At 37.1% G+C, this 18,241-nt stretch overlaps 1 protein-coding gene across 3 annotated transcripts in view; it reads left to right on the plus strand.

Annotated features, from left to right (window-relative positions):
- Nucleotides 1–18,241, plus strand: part of LOC123678914 (E3 ubiquitin-protein ligase TRIP12-like) — a 71,666-nt gene that overhangs the window by 13,887 nt on the left and 39,538 nt on the right. For all 3 annotated transcript variants that reach the window (XM_045616184.1, XM_045616183.1, XM_045616185.1), the window contains 5 exons: nucleotides 2,921–2,992; nucleotides 7,515–7,964; nucleotides 9,388–9,697; nucleotides 11,654–12,141; nucleotides 16,225–16,798. In XM_045616184.1, coding sequence (XP_045472140.1) covers nucleotides 2,921–2,992; nucleotides 7,515–7,964; nucleotides 9,388–9,697; nucleotides 11,654–12,141; nucleotides 16,225–16,798 — 1,894 coding nt within the window. The remainder of the gene's footprint in view (nucleotides 1–2,920; nucleotides 2,993–7,514; nucleotides 7,965–9,387; nucleotides 9,698–11,653; nucleotides 12,142–16,224; nucleotides 16,799–18,241) is intronic.

Genomic DNA, 18,241 nt, shown 5'->3' on the forward strand with positions numbered 1-18,241 from the left:
ATCTGGTCATCTTCTGAAGTGAGCCACGAATCGATCCAATTTTCCACTTCTTCATAAGAACGAAAATGCTGGTCAGCCAGGCCGTGTGCCATTGATCGAAACAAGTGATAGTCCGAGGGAGTAACGTCTGGAGAATACAGCAGGTGGGGTAGGACTTCCATTTTCAACCTTTCCAAGTATGTCTTGACAAATTTCGCAACATGGGGTCGAGCATTGGCATGCTGTTAAATCACTTTATCATGTCTCTCGTTGTATTGGGGACGTTTGTCTATCAATGCTCAGCTCAGATGTATTAATTGAGTTCGATAACGATCGTTTGTGATTGTTCCAGTCGGTTTTAACAACTCATAATACAATACGCCGAGCTGGTCCCACCAAATACTGAGCATGACTTTGGAACCGTGAATATTCGGTTTGACCATCGACGTGGAAGTATGGCCATGATTTTCTGCGCTTGGGATCATTGTAATGAACCCATTTTTCACCTCCAGTCACAATGCGACGCAGAAATTCCTCCCGTCTTCGACTTGTAAAGCAGCTGTGCACAAGAAAACAAACGCCGTTCAACATCTGTCGACTTCCACTCGTACGGCACCCTGGCACTTGTTTTCTGAATCATTCCCATGACTTTCAGGCGTGTTGAAATGGCTTGTTGCGTAATTCCCAATAATCCTGTAAATTCTTTTTGCGTTCAACACGATTTTGCTTTTCTCTTTTACCGCCATGCCTGTCTTCGAAGTCGAAAATCACTCTCGGTACTTTCTTTCATTGCTAGAGGCCTCACCATAGGCATTTGAGAGCATTCGGTGAGCCTCAGCCGGAGATTTCTTCCTATTGAAGCGGAAAATTAAAACCTCCCGCAAATGACTTTGGCTCGTTAGCTATATATATATATATATATATATATATAGCTATATATATATATATATATATATATATATATATATATGTATATGTATATATGTATATGTATATTTTCCAAGGCGACACTCTAAGCCCGCTCTGGTTTTGCCTGGCGTTGAACATCCTCAGCAAGATACTCAATAAATCCAGGTATGGATACGTATTAAATAAAACCAGAAAATTGAAAGTCAACCACCAGCTTTACATGGACGACCTGAAACTGTTCGCAGCAACCGAAGCCGAACTGAGAAGGCTGTTGGAAATTGTGTCCTCCTTCAGTAAAATAATAGGTATGGAAATGGGACTGGATAAGTGCGCGGTACTGAACGTAAAGAGGGGAAGGATTGTGGATGGAGATGAGATAAAGCTGTGGGACGACTCTATAATAGCATGCTTAAAACCGCATGAAGCATACAAGTACCTTGGCATACAGCAGGCCCTAGCTATTAGAACAGCCGATGTGAAAGAAACACTGAGAACAAAATACTTCACAAGACTAAAGAGTTTACTAAAGGCTAAACTCAATTCTAAGCCACTTTTCACATCAATCAATATATGGGCCTTACCCTACTTGAGCTACTCATTCGGGGTCGTACGCTGGACATCTGCCGAGCTGAAGGCATTGGACATTCAGACAAGAAAGCTACTCACCAGGTATGGAGTTCATCATCCCCACTCCTCCGCTAGTAGACTCTACATCAGTAGGCATGATGGAGGTAGAGGGCTCCAGAAAATCCAGATAACTCATAATAAAATAATATCAGATATGAGAAACTACTTCAGGTCAAAAAACTCACCTTTCTATGAGACTATATGCCAGGCGGATGACTTCTCGGCACTGCAGCTGGCAAATCCTTCCGTCAACCTAGAGGAGCGATCAATGGAGCAGCTCTCGGAGGAGTGGCACAGTAAAGCTCTCCACGGCAGATACCCCGGAGGTTTAAAATCAGAAAATGTCTTAAGATCGGAGTCATTAACTTACCTCAAAGCAGGATACCTGTACCCGGAAACTGAGGGCAGAATCATGGCAATACAGGATCAGGTGGTCCCCACACGAGCGTACATGAAAAGAATAACAGGCCGCAATATACCCACAGACGTCTGCCGGAAATGTTCCAAATCCCTGGAAACAATACAGCATGTAACATCCTCATGCCCAATACTGGCTCCAAAGGACTACATGGAGCGCCACAACGCGATGGCAAAGATTTTTCACAGGGAACTCGCGAAGAAAACAGCTCTTATACGGGATACGGGGACGCTTTATACTTACCAACCATGCAGCGTCCTGGAAAACGATGTCTACAAACTGTACTGGGACACAATTATGGTCACGGACAGGGCAATATCGCATAATCGGCCGGACATAGTTCTGTTTAATAAGACCGAAAAATTAGTGCACATAATAGACATAACGGTACCCGCCGATGATAATATCGCCCGAGCGTACACTGAGAAACTCACCAAATATCATGACCTCGCGTTTGAGCTGAAAGAAATGTACGGTCTGAGGAAAACATCAATTCTCCCACTCATAATATCGGTAAATGGCCTGGTGGAGACACACATGATTGAAAACACGAAACGTCTACAATTAGATACTTACCTGATTAGTCAAGCACAGAAAGAGGTCATCCTGGGTACCACGCGGACAGTCAGAAGATTTCTTACTAGCTCCTGAGTACAACCTTGGTCGCTGTGGTGACCCGGTTGTCTTAGATCCATCCCGCTTGTCGGTGAATTAAAAAAAAAATATATATATATATATTTTTTTTTTTTTTTGATGGCGTTATATTCACAAATACCTAAGCTAATGTATGTCATCTACCCTTTATTCATTCCGACTACCACTTACCGCTACAGCCATCTATTGCATAACGGCGGAAGCAAAGTTATACATCTAACAACATCTTGACAATATTCTAGAACCTATTCTTTTTTTTCTTTATGATAAAATCGTATCTTGAACCTTTTTCAAATTCTTAATAAATTCAAATCAATATTGTTTTTTTTTTAGGAAAAATCGATCGACGTTGCCCAAGAATATTCTTCATTGGAGCTTGAATTCGTGTTGTGGATAAAAGATCAGGTGAGTTCAACTTCAATTAAGTTCAGAGTTGGGCGAGGCATTCTCGGCTAATGTCGGAGGTGTGTCCTTTCTTGAAGGATTGCGGTGTTTCATCACAAGATCACTGATGGAATCGTCAGTTTGGCACTCAATGATCCCTGCCAAATACAATTTCCAATTCTATAGCGGAGCATGGTGACATTGCCTAAAACACGCACATGCAGATTTCTTATCTTCTTTCTTTCTCTAAACTATTTAAACATGGCTATTTGCAGGGGGGATTTCCATGATGCATTAGTTTACATTATAATTATAATTAGCATTCATCATATGTGATCATATCTAATGGAAACATTTATGCATTTATTTACAATACTAGCTGACGTTTTGTCAGATAAAAAAAATGAAGTTGGAATATTATTTAAAGTAAAAAAAAATTGGAGAAAAAGACCGAGAAATTAACTTTATTGATACACAATCAGATGGCTAGCGACCGAAGTCATCTAGTTACTAGTTACGTACATTTGTTCAAGTTGGTACTCTTCAGAACGGAGTTTTGGCTGATTTAACCTGATTAATGCCAATCGCTCTGTTTGAACATTGACGTAGGTACATATCGACTGCATATTGGTGGAATAAACGTTGACATTTCAGAACGTGATTTTCCCCGTTTTTAACTGACTATCAGTCGATATGAATAGTAGGTAATCCATGGAACTGTAATATTGAATATATATGTGATAAGTCTCATTCATCAATTAGTATCAATGACCTCTATAGAGAAATATAGACCCATAAGTCTTATGAATAATTCCAGAAAAATGTTTGAAAAATAGATTAATCGATTTTTTTATGGAGAAAAATTAATAATTAGTTTCCAAATCACTTTGGCTTTATGGGGGTTTGCGACATTTAAAGTACGACTACGTAAATTGTTAGTATCAGGTGTGTGAATAAGTCTTTCCCGTTTTTTGTAAGAGATGGCGCCACCAATACTGTGCGAGTATTTAATGGTTACATATGTCATAATCAAAGCTTAGTCATCTGTCAACAATTCCACACTAACACATTAGTTGAAATTTTTTCGCATCATAAATTTTTGAAATCGTGAAAATGTCGAAATTTGAGCCGAGTCGACGTCATTTGCGGGAAGTTTCATTTTATTGGTTCAATTTGAAGAAATCTGCTGCCGAGGCGCATCGGTTGCTTCAGGAAGCATATGGAGAAGGTTGTGTCGATGATTCAAGTGTTCGCGGATGGTTTCGACGCTTCAAAAGTGGCGATTTCGACGTGGAAGACAAGGAGCGTTCCGGGCGACCGCAAATCTTTGAAGATCAAGAATTGGCAACTTTGCTTGATGAAGATTCGTGTCAAACGCAAGAAGAACTTGCTGAAGCATTGGGAGTTGACCGAACAACCATTTCCAAGCGTTTGAAAGCCATGGGAATGATCCAAAAGCAAGGAAATTGGGTGCCCTACGAACTGAAGCTGAAAGACGTCGAACGGCGTTTTTTCACTTGCGAACAGCTGCTTCAGCGACATAAAAGAAAGGGTTTTCTGCATCGTATCGTGACTGGGGATGAAAAGTGGATCCGTTACGATAATCCGAAGCGAAGAAAATCATGGGGACTACCCGGCCATGCATCATCATCGACGGCCAAGCCAAATATTCATGGCGCCAAGCTCATGCTCTGTGTATGGTGGGACCAGCTAGGTGTGGTTTACTATGAGCTTCTGAAACCGAATGAAAGGATCACAGGCGAGGTCTATCGACGACAATTGATGCGTTTGAGCCGCGCACTGCGAGAAAAACGGCCACAATACTCCGACAGGCACGACAAAGTTATTTTGCAACATGACAATGCTCGCCCACATGTTGCACAGCCGGTAAAAACATACTTAGAAACGCTCAAATGGGAAGTCCTACCCCACCCGCCATATAGTCCAGACATTGCTCCGTCTGATTACCATCTCTTCAGATCGATGACGCATGGCCTGGCTGACCAGCACTTCCATTCCTACGAGGAAGCCAAAAAATGGGTGGATGACTGGATAGAGGCCAAACCGGTCGAATTTTTTCGCAACGGAATTCGTATGTTGCCAGAAAGATGGGGAAAAGTTGTAGCTAGCGGTGGCCAATACTTTCAATAATTCATTTGTAACCATTTTTTCACAATAAAGGCTCAAAATTTGAAAAAAAACGGGAAAGACTTAGTCACACACTTTATAACTAGAAGTCAAATGAAAAATACATAGCTGTGTTCATGGACCTTGGTTAGAGCATTTGATACTATATACAGCTTTATAAACTACCACAAAGTCTGCAAAAGTATGGCAAATGCTCTCAAACTTTTGAAGAACTACATATTGGATAGATATCAAATGAAAGATTGTAAGATGATGTAAGGGTACTGTACTAGAATTATTGTTGTTCGTTTGTTATATCAATTCCTTACTGAAGCTTTTCAGCAAACGTGGAATGGTCATCTCATATGCTTATGTTGCGGGTCTTAATTTCACACTATACAGACCAAATATTCTACCGAAATAAAATCTAAAAATAATGTTCAGAAGGAGTTGGCAATATCCGAGGAAATATCCCACTGATTGACTATTTTCAGTTTACATATCGTCGGCTAAGAGTGTAAATCTGCTATGTCCATAATGAACAATTTCACAGGAGACCGAAAAAACCGTACAGTACAGTGTTATAATAATAATAATAAAGGTGTTTATTAATGAAAATACTTAATAAACTCTATTGAATGTATTTTCATGAATAAACTCTCTTATTATTATTATTATTATAACACTGTACTGTACGGTTTTTTCGGTCTCCTGTGAAATTGTTCATTATGGACATAGCAGATTTACACTCTTAGCCGACGATATGTAATGTGGAGTCGATATACTCATAGGAAATCTGTTTTTCATTTGAATGTATGATATATGAATATATTTTGAGTCTGTTGAAACCTATAGTAGCACATATAGTTGTGGAGGATCTCATTGAGTAGTCTTCACCGGACTTGGATTTTCAAGTCCCCATTTTGAAGAAATTCAAGAACGATTTGTTCTGCATAATACCCAAGGTCAAAATCAATCAGTTGCTTACAACTTTCAACAATTATTTTGGAGATATAAATTTGTTTGTGAAATTGAGTGAAATTTTTCATTACTTATCTAGATATTCTTTGAAAATATGGTAGTTATAACTGCCTTGTCACGACCATTTATCGAATGAGTATATATTAAGGCAGGTATTTAAATTATAGATCCAATCATGAGTATAAGCATAAGATAAATCTTGTATTTGGTTTGAGGGATCGGATAGAGGGAATTGTTCACCCCATATACGCCCTAACCTTAATAAGTTGAGGAATTAACTTGTGGACAATTCATATCCTGTTAGATTGCTCAACAAAATACTTTTCAATACTCCCAGTAGATTGGAAGCGGGACTTGAGGCTCCAAATCCAGTGGTTGGAGTAAATGTGACGTCTGAATCTGATAACAATACGCTATCATGTATCCTCAACTTAACTAAAAAAATCTGTTCAGTCGTTATTAAGGGTTACTCACCAGGAGAAAATAATATTAAAACATTAAAAAGGCTACAATACTTTGGCATCATTGGTGTTTACTAAAACTAAAGATAGGATTAACAAGCTGAATAGGAATAATATTATTTATGAAATATATTGTTGAGTGTTATATCGGACAAACCCGAAGAATCTTTTTAACTCGATTGAAAGAACATAATAGAGATTGCCAGAATTTGAAGCCTTCGACTGGTCTGTCTAGCCACATAGTTGAAGACGGGTCACCGCATGAATTTTGACGAAGCTACAATATTAAGAACAGTTGGAAATGAGTTCAAAAACATGTTTTTGGAGTCTTTGGAAATTAAATTATTCAAATAATTCGTAAAATCTGGTCACAGATTCAGAGGGTCTTAGCGCCAACTATTGTAAGAGTATCAAAGAAATGAAAAATACTGGTTAAGATGTTTTATTTTTTGGCATGAAAACGGCACCCCATACGGAAAAAGGTAGTAAAGATTTATTGCACGAATTGAACTAAGAATTCGAAAATGATTATTTGTTTGAAATATCTCAGTGGCGTACCATTTTTTTTCTTAGAGAATATTGAGATCATTAACCGTAGGAGCGCCCATGATGAACTTAAAATTCTTAATTGCATGTCAGAAAATGCGTAATAACTACCTCTTGAAACCCAATTTCATTCGCATATCCCCACCAGTTTCAGAGCAATAAATAATCAGTTTTTAGGCAGAATTAACAACCCGTATCTCGGAAAACGACGCATTTGCGGACAAAAGTTATATAGCATGTCATTATTTTTTCATGCTGAATCACCTTCTAAAGTTTGTGGCAATTATTCAACTGACACCCTGTATATTGTAATTTGTGTCGATTTAGAAAAATCTAACATCAAAATCACCCTCCAGACTCTTCAATTACCTAAAAATAACAAAATTAATTTTATTTTATGGTATCCATTCAACCAATTCTTTTTACAGGTGGAAGAATATTCTAGTTGTTTCAACCTGGAAAATGCAAGTTATCCGAATTACGTTGGAAGCAACATATCGATTAGTAGTTATGGTGGTATTACAGAAACAAAACAAGAATTGGAATATTATAAGGCGTCTTTTTTCGACGAAGAAAAACCTGATATTCTGAATCGTCGGTCTGAAGCTATAGAATACTTCATATGGTATTTAACTGGGCCGACTGAAAGTGATCACAGAATTTGTAGAATGCGAGTGTTCCTTGATGTGTTCTTTGGTATTCCTGTGCAACCACAAGGACAGGAATTCAATTGGAACAGCCAACTTTTCAAGGAATTGGTAAAAAAACTTGGATACTTTTTGGTTGATCATGAGGATAAGATTCGTAAGAAGAATATTGATAAAATTTTGCGATTAAGTATAAACACCTTCGGGAGAATAGCAACTCAAGTTTTTCAGGTGAGTACGAAGATTTAGAAAAGAAATATGTTTTTCTGTATAATAAACATAGGCGTACACCTTTGCTTTCGCCGTTTTTTTTCCGAAATTCGAGGTTTTATTGTAAAAACCTCGTTATACATTTATGATTCAAAGTATTGTCCATGGCTGGCCACTACTTTCTCCCATCTTTCGGTCAACGTTCGAATCCCGCGTTGAAAATCTGGTCATCTCTTGAAGCGATCTACGAATCGATCAAATTTTTAATTCTTCATTAGACCGGAAGTGTTGGTAAGCCAAGCCGTGTGCCATTGATCGAAACAAGTGATAGTCCGAGGTAGCAAAGTCTGAAGAATACGGAGGATGGGGTAGGACTTCCAATTTCAACGTTTTCAAGTATGTCTTGACCACGTTCGCAACATGGGGTCGAGAATGTTCATGCTGTACAATCAGTTTATCATGTCTCTTATTGTATTGCGTCCGTTAGTTCAAATGCTTGGCTCAAACGCATTAATCGCTTTCGATAACGATCGCCAGTGATTGTTTCAGTCGGTTTTAACAGCTCATAATACACTACCCTGAGCTGGTCTCAACAAATACTGAGCATGACCTTGGAATCGTGAATATTCGGTTTGGCCGTCGACGTGGAAGCATGACCAGGATATCCCCATGAATTTCTGCGGGATTATCGTAATGAACCCATTGCTTTTTGTCCAGTCACAATGCGACGCAGAAATCCCTTCTGTCTTTGCCTTGCAAGCAGCTGTTCATAAGTAAACAAACGTCGTTCAAAATCTCTCGACTTCAACACGTACGGCACCCAATTCCCTTGTTCATGAATCATTTCCATTACTTTCAGGCGTGTTGAAATGACTTGTTGCTATAGTCCCAAAGATCCTGACAATTATTGTTGCGTTTGACACGAGTCTTGATCAAGTAATGCCTCCAATTCTGTATCTTCGAAAACCTTATCTCTTCCACCGCCATGCTGGTTTTAGACGTCAAAACCACTTTTCTTGAAGCGATGAAAACACTCTCAATACTAATATTTAAGTATTTGAGAGCATTCGATGAGCCTCAGTCCCAGATCTTGTCATATTGAAGCAGAAAATTACAACCTCTCGCGAATTATGAGAATTTGGCTCGTAAGCTGACATGTTTACTCGATGATTACTTTATGATGCAGACACAGACCGACTTATATTTCGATGGCGTTATGTTTCGAATACCTAATCTTATTGTATGATATCAACAATCTATTTACTTTGATTACCACTTCCCGCTACATCCATCTATAACAAAACGGCAATAGCAGTTGAACACCTAATACAAAAATAATTTAGTGATTTCGATTATTCATTGAATTTTTTCTCCCAGAAACTTGCATGCTCACTTTTCTATTAGATATGTCTGTCTTTTCCAATTATATATTTTTTTGTTTCAGATAATAATCCGAATTACCCCTTCACAAGAGGAAATGTCGTTGAACGTTCAACCGTTCACGACGATTCAATACTTACAACATTTCATGTTTTCTCAACAAGATGCATCATCTTTTGCTGGACTGTCAGCAGTTCCCAATAAGAGGTTCGCTACCAAATCTAGACTTTCACTCAATGGCATCATACTTTCTTCCCAGATGACAATTTATGAAGTTATCACGAAATATGGCGTTGTTGGTCACGAGTCGAATGTTTTCGATCATCAATATATATTCCTTTATCAACAATATGAAGCGCATTTCCCACCGAATGGTAAGTTGGGCATTATATTATTATGAATGAGATTTACATTAAATTTATAGCAATGTAGTGTAAGAATACTTTCCCTTTGGATTGAATAAAGCTAGAATATTTTGTCTAATAACCGTACTCATAGTATCATAATCGATAATCCGTGCTTGATAAGTGCTTAAGGGCCAGTTGCGCCATTTGCCTAAACATTGATTTTTCAGTGCTTGGCGGCTGAGTATAACGACTATGATAAGACCACAAAGCCTTATCATAGCATCGATTAATTTTCGATTTCTCTTAAGAGATCTGAGAGTAATCAATGTTTAAATTTTTAATCAATGTTTAGGCAAATGGGGCAACTGGCCATAAGGCTCTGTGGCCTTATCATGGTCGTTACACTCTGCCGCCAAGCACTGAAAAATCATTGCTTAGTGTCGTACTTCGTCAAGTCGGCAAGTTACCTATCTTGAGGCATAGTATAATATAAGGAATTCCTTATACTATGCTTGAGGTTAGCTCGGAATTGAAACTACAGATAACATAGCTTGCAACATAAATATATGTTTAAATTCAGAGTTAATTGTTGCTACCTGTTATTTTATCTCATAACATTACTTGAAATAGGGTATGGTCTGTATATCTCTTTCGTTACTTGACGGTCCGTATATATCAAATTCTTCAGAAAGCGGTGACTATTTCCTTAAACTTCAGTGTGTTATCAGTCACTTAGAACTTTTGTCTCTTTTACAGTTAGGCTTTTGGCCTTTTACTGCTCAATTTCAATATAATTCACCTCTGGTGAGATATCTTGTGATCAGCTCTAGCAGGTGGCACTATGCCACTCAGGAGGTTTGTGTAATCATTACAAAATCTCTGTGCCAGGCGAAGTTTGGCTTCAACACACATTTCGTAGGGAAGTGTCATCTTAGGTCTTTTATGCTTTCTATGGGCTTTTTCATCATAGTCGCAAGCCATCCTTTTAAGAGGTTTTGCATGATTTTTCATTTTTCTTCATGCTCAGGTCTATTAGATGGTCGTCTAGGAATGATATTTGCAGGTCTTCATGTAGCCGTACGTTGCTGACAAACCATGATGCATTTACTGCTCGTCTCAGGATCGTATTCTGCACGACTTGAAGTCTCTGCAGATGGATCTTTGCGGAGTATCCCAAAGCCGGGCATGCGTAAGTCATGACCGGCCAAATGGTGGACTTATAGAGAAGAAGCTTGTTGGAAAGAGTAAGAGACATTTTGTTGCTTTCGCAAAGTAGCGGTCGCAACGCTTTCGCTGTTGTCTTTCCCTTCGTTACAGCTGATGTGATGTGTCATTTCCATGTGAGATTCTTGTCAAGTATCACTTCCAATAACTGGGCCACGTTTTTCCATTCGATCCTTCACGAACATTGCGACGTGTCTTTGGGGATCTTGCTTCTTTCGGCTGAAAAATACTGCTTCGCTCTTCTAAGGGTTTACTTCAATTCCCTATCGCGAAAATCCAGATTTGAAATCTTTAGATGCAGTGCCATGGAGGTTTAACCTCGTTTTCGGCAGTTAGCTGTCACCAAAGCAACCGTAGTTTTGTTCTGGTTGAGTTCGGTAACCTCGCCCACTCGTCTTGTCATTTCAATTTTCAAATTATTGTTTATAAACATTTCCCATGTTATCTCACACTCAAAGATTTTATATTATTTTAATTATAAACAAATGCCTTCAGAGTAATTTAAAAATTTTAATTGTTCGCAAATTATACAAGAGCATATCCATTAATAACCTCCAAACTTCTGCCAAGGCAAAATTTTGTCGAAATGACAAGTGTCAAGTAGTCAAGCAGGTGAGCTGAAATATTGAAAACCGCTTGTAACCGCTCTGAAATTCTCGACGAAATACGGATCATACCCTTACTAATTACTTGTGTTTATCGATCAGATTTTGGTACTAATCTTCAGAGCGTGATATTCATCGAATGATTCTTTTTCAGAAGGAAATAATGAAGAGTTTATGAAACACACATATGTGTTGGAAAATTATCTGAAACCTAGATCATCAGAATGCGAAGAATTGACGGAAGAGGTTAAAAATGCTCTGCACCTTTCAAATATACTATATGGCATCAACGAACATTGGACCTCTGCCTATGAACAGATCCAACATAAGGAAGTCTTGATTGATCCTCAAGATTTCGTGAATACACGTTTGAATAAATGTGTGTTCAAACATTTGTCAAATCCCTTTGCTGCGTTGATGGGCAAATATCCTCCTTGGATCAAATACATATTCGACCATTGCCCATTCGTTTTCCCCCTAGGAACAAGAATGTTTGCGTTCAGGATTCTGTACCAGAATAGACTTAGAGCGTTGTGCAGTATCTTGTTGCACTACGAAAGATATAGTTCAAGGGTTGATATCTTCGAAAACATTTTCATGTTGAACGTGGAAAGAATTAATATAGTGAACGACGTGAAAAAGGTAAGGAAATATTATCGATTGTCCAATATTGATAAGTGATGGCATTTTTTTGATACGCACTATGAATATAGGTAATATAGTTACCTGGCGAGAAGGTCTATTTCTTTTTTTTTATATAGCACAATAACCGAACATTAGTCCAGATATCTTTTACAAATAACGCCATAATTGGATATCACAGTGTGATCTGATGATATCGTGGAGAGAGCTTAATAAAGAAAAGCTCAGTGTTTCTGTATAACTTACTTTTGTTAATATTTATGAAAGCATAGTAGAACTAATATTTCTGTTGTTTTTATGTCCTTTTCATGGCTTGACTTGATTTTCAAGCTACTTGACTGGAAATCAAGTCAAGCCAAGTCTTCTATATGTAAAGGGTGTTTTTTTAGAGCTATAGAACTTTAAATTGCAATAAAACAACGATGGATTATTCGATTGAGATGAATTTCATTTATCGCAAGATAATCTTGTGGCATTACATTTTAAATATGATTTCTGGCATATGACCGCCACGGCTAGCTCGGATGTAGTCCAATCTGGACATCCAATTTTCGATGACTCTTTCCAACATTTGTGGCCGTATATCGGCAATAACACGGCGAATGTTGTCTTCCAAATGGTCAAGGGTTTGTGGCTTATCCACTGTGTTAAATCACAAGATCATGGATGCCAATTCACAGGTCCAAAACGTGAAATTAGGCGGTCACCAAACGTGTCTTTCAATAAATCGATTGTGGCACAAGCTGTGTGACATGTTGCGCCGTCTTGTTGGAACCACAGCTCCTGGACATCATGGTTGTTCAACTCAGGAATGAAAAAGTTAGTAATCATGGCTCTATACGGACCACCATTGACTGTAACGTTCTGGCCATCATCGTTTTTGAAGAAGTACGGACCAATGATTCCACCAGCCCATAAGGCGCACCAAACCGTCAGTTTTTCTGGATGTAACGGTGTTTCGACATACACTTGAGGATTAGCTTCACTCCAAATGCGGCAGTTTTGTTTGTTGACGTGACATTCAACCAGAAGTGCGCTTCATCGGTAAAAAAAAATGGACGTAGTACGCGATAGGTTTTCCGCACAGAACCATTATTTTCGAAATAAAATTGCACTATTTGCAAGCGTTGTTCAGGCGTGAGTCTATTTATGATCAATTGCCAAACCAAACTAAAAATAAATCACTTGACAGCTGTCGAATCGATCGCCATCTTGAACAGTAATGCCAACTTTAAGTTATATACCTCGAAAAAAAACACCCGTTATTTTGTTCAAATACTCAATTTTTTTCGACTGTAGTATAAAACGAAAAACTAACGATCACATAGGTGGATACACAAGCTTTACTGTTTGATCAGAAAATGTTTACCAGTTTGCGTTTTTTTTTCAGAAATTAATCATTTCCATGAAAATTCTCTCCCCTTATAACTTTGAATATTCCCAAAAATATGTTATCGATGGTAAATATGTACAAGATAAAATAATTAAATACAGAATTATTTAAACATAATTGTTCGAGGCACTAAAAACAAGTAATTTTTTTTTAATTGAATCTGAAATAATAAATAAAAAATACGCATCTTATGAATTCGTTTTCGGAAATTTTTCAAAGATTTTTTGAGTTTCAGCATTCTTCTTCTTTATGTGCCTTATCAGAATTATGCGACGTTGGCGATCATCATAGCAAAGGCTTCACGATCTTCTGTGATATGAAAAAGTTGACCTGCATTTCGAATGTCTGTCCAGGCTCCGATGTTTCTCAGCCAAGACATCTGTTTTCGGCCTACACCTCGTCGACCTCCTATTTTTCCCTTGAGGATGATTTGTAAAATATGATATCGATCACCTTTCAATATATGACCCAAATAAGCAATCTTTCTACGTTTGATAGTCCTGAATAGTTCCCTGTCTTTATTGACTCTCCTCAGTACTTCTTCGCTTGTAATATGTGCTGTCCTCGGTATTTTCAACATTCGCCGATGTATCCACATTTTCAGGGCCTCTATGCGATTAGTTGTTGATTTCTTAAGCGTCCATGCCACCACTCCATACAACAGTACAGACCAAACATAGCACTTGACCATCCTCTGTATAATTTCCAAATCTAGATGGTGGTTGCAAAGAAATGATTTCATCTTTAGGAAGGTTGTTTTGGCCATTGTAATTCTGCGTCTTATTTCTTCGTCTGGATCCATTTGGTCTGTTATGATAGTTCCTAAGTATATAAACTTGTGGACCCTTTCAATCTCAACTCCATCCAATTCCAGTTTCGCATCTGGGTCAGGGTCGTAGACCAAAAATTTGGTTTATTTTCATTTATTTTGATGCCCATTCCTTCCCCTGCTTCGTGGATTCGATTCAGCAGTATTTGGAGACCTTCGAAGGTCCGCAAGGATTACTGTGTCATCCGCATATCTAATTACATTAAGTGATTCACCATTTATCTTCATTCCATGTGGTTGATCCTCATGTGTTGTCTAAAATGAAGTTGGGGATAAATTATACAACCTTGTCTAACTCCTCGTTGTATGGATATTTCGTTAGTAGGACTATTTCCAATCTTAATATTTGCAGTTTGTTTCAAGTACAGATTCCCAATGATACGAATATCTCTGTCATCGATTCCCGTGTTCTTCAGAATCCCTATTAATTTGGTATGTTGCACTTTATCGAATGCCTTTTCAAAATTCACGAAGCGTTATAATCACATTCGATTGATGTGATTATCAATATTTGAATGGTTTTCTAATACTTTTTAGATTATTTCTTCGACAAAAATTCATCAAAATTACAACTAGAAATAACTGAATTCATTGGGAATGCAAAGCTATGTGAAAATTCTCTGTAAAATAAAGGTCATTCAAAAAACGATTCTGTTATGTGAAATGAATAAATGTACATAAATCTGAAATATTCGGCAACTTTAATTTGTTAAATTCCAGTTTCCTCGTTTTTTTATACGTATTAGAATACCTGATGATGGTTTATTTTCAATTGAAATTTACACCATCTGTGCCCTTCGTAGATTCCATCACATTTTGTATTTATTCTGAGTCGATATCCACCAAATAAGTTATATGTTTTCGTAGATTCTTCTTCTTCTAGAATCATACATTGATTTATGGGGTCAGTATAGGCATCCCAATTTCTGTACTTTCGTTTCTCCGTTGCTAGAGCTGTTAGATTTCTAAAACTTCCAAAATCTACCAACATATTTCTGCCTACTAAAAATTTAATATAAATGCGAGAAAACTACTGAAAAAGTCAATTGTAGGCAATTATAAAAATTGGAATATTTTGCTTTTTCGAAGTGGAGGTAAACGTTCCCCCCATGAGTCAACTTCAGATACGCCACTGCTTGCGATTGCTTCAGTCATCTTTGAACTGGGTGAAACCCCTTATTTTGTCTAAGCGCGCACGAGTTGCAGAAATATATGCCGCTTAAAATACAGATACAAGGAACATGGGTCCTCAAACGATTTGTTTACGAGATACAGGGTGTTTCTTGTAGTCCTACTTTTTATGATGATTATATCAGTTTATCGGATCTTCAATAATCTTCGTTAAAAATTGGATAAATAAGTAGAAAAACTTATAATTTATTTATTGATCACAGCTAACTGTGTCTTTATAATAAGTTGGATTTTCCTGAGGATAACTAGAGAATTGTTCGAATTTTTTTTTTTGGAAATCGAAAGCAGATACCACAAAACTATAAGAAAACAAAAGGTTTAGTACTGTACCAAAGTTTCTTTCTGAATTATTCTAAACTACCACAAAAAAAAAACTGGAGGAAAGAAGCAGGCACTGATCCAGAAACAATATCAGTCTCATTCGAAATTAGAAATAGATATTAGAATATCTTGTGAAGAGAAGGTGCTATGAGAAAGAATCAAATTTAAACAACCTGTATTTCGAAAACAAAGCAGGAAGCCGTTTTTTATTTGAGGATTATCATCATAATTACTCACTAGTGTGACTAGTGTTACCTCTGAATGCGCTCCTTAGAAATTAATTGCGATTGATGTACTAGTTATACTGATTTTCGATGATCGTTATTTTTTATTGAAAACTTTTTTTCAGTATATGCTGCATACGAGCCCCAATCGTATTTGGAATGTATTTTTCAAGAATGAAATAGGTGCAGGTGTAGGTTTGAAAAAAGAACTCTTCAATTCGATCGGCAAGGAACTGCAAAAAGACAAATATAACATTTGGACTTCCACCGAAGAAACCCAAAATGGATTCCTTCAGTTCAACGAAGGGTTATATCCTAAACTGGACTTCGGCTCCCATCTTGACTTCTACGACGAAAGCTCTTCTAATAATGGGGCTGATTTATTTATCACCATTGGTGCACTTTTGGCAAAGGCTTTAATGGAAACCTCTTTATTAGGATTGCCTTTAGCAACACCAATATTCAAATACTTGCTGCATAAACAATGTCTAAATTTCGATGATCTGAAATATGTGAATCCTGCAGTCCACAAGGTTTTAGGAGATATGAAAAAATTGATTATAGAACGTGACCAAATTTTAGATAACAACGAACTGACACATTCCGAAAAGTTGTATTTAGTAAAAGATTTGACTATAAATGGAGATAGCCTTGAATGTTATGACCTGAACTTCGTTTTCCCGGGTCATGAAGGAATTGGTAAGTGAAAACATTTATTTATAAGATCTTTCTAGGTAGTTTTTCAAAGGCTGTATTACACGACGAAAATTAATGAAACCAATGGAATATACGTAGTGTATATCGAATGCCTTTGAGATGATAGTGGAGAACTGGACCTATTTTAAATCTGTTAATTAGGAAAAAAAGGGAACAGACAGGTTAAGAAATATAAAAAATGAATGAAAAAAATATAATTGTGCGCAGTTAATCTTATGTTCATTACTCTTATTCACAGAAGGTATAGAATACGTGAACTGTCATCATATTTCTTACTAGGAAAATTCGGGAACGTTGTGCAAATATGAATGAAATGAATGAATATCATTATAGGATTCTTGAATATTTCTCAAAAATTGTGATCAAAATTCGAGCATAATTTTTGGTTTTCATTTTCAAATAAGAAACTTTTTTTGAGCGTTCTTTCTTCTAGCGCTATATTATATAGTGCCCATGGGCGCCCGCAGGGGGGGGCCAGGGGGGGCCATGGCCCCCCCTGAGATTTTGGATGCCTCATTTTTCAGCACAACACCCTCAATATTACTTTCTCAATCCAAAGGGCAAGAAAAAAAGGAAAGTAATAGATTCACAACTATTTTCCGGTTTTCAATGGAATTACATACTATACATATAATCCATAATCGGCAGAGGTATTTTTTGAATTAAAAACTTTTTTAGGCGCGTTGAGCACTTCTTGGGTGAAGAAAAATCATGGAACCGAAAGCACTCCATGCGTGTCAATTTGTTTATAAATTAAATTTATACACTGCTTCCGTAACCGTTAAGTATGGAACAAAATTCATTTTCCTAAACAGACCATTTTAAGACATAATCCTGAAATATGTCGATTCTTTATTTTAATTTACCGTATTTTAAAATAATAATCTAATATACAGGGTGAATTACTTTCGAGTAATGACGTCAGCGTCATTTTTTTTTGATGGAATACCCCCATTTTGACTCAATTTTCCGATTACTCTGGCTGAGCAGATTCCAAAAATGTATCACATGTTGATTCCAATTGGTACAGGGTGGACAAAAATACAATAGTTTTGTGTGTGCTCATAAAGTGACGCGTAACATTCTTTATTAGTTAAATTAACAATATTATCAAAAATACGGCAATTGGTTTGAATATAACACCCTGTAGTTTGTTACATTTTTAGATTGATAAAAATGTATAAAAATAAGAAATAATTTCTTTCATATTCTGTCTGCTAGACCAAAAGTACCAAACATGTTTGGAAACAGCTCATTTTTATTAATCTAAAAATGTAACAAACTACAGGGTGTTACATTCAAACCAATTAGCGCTAGACAATAAGTATTTTTGATAATATTGTTAATTTAACTATGATAATAAAGAATATTATGCGTTATTTTATGAGCACACACGAAACTATTGTATTTTTGTCCACCCTGTAC

This window comes from Harmonia axyridis, chromosome 4, assembly GCF_914767665.1.
Source record: "Harmonia axyridis chromosome 4, icHarAxyr1.1, whole genome shotgun sequence".
NCBI lineage: Eukaryota > Metazoa > Arthropoda > Insecta > Coleoptera > Coccinellidae > Harmonia > Harmonia axyridis.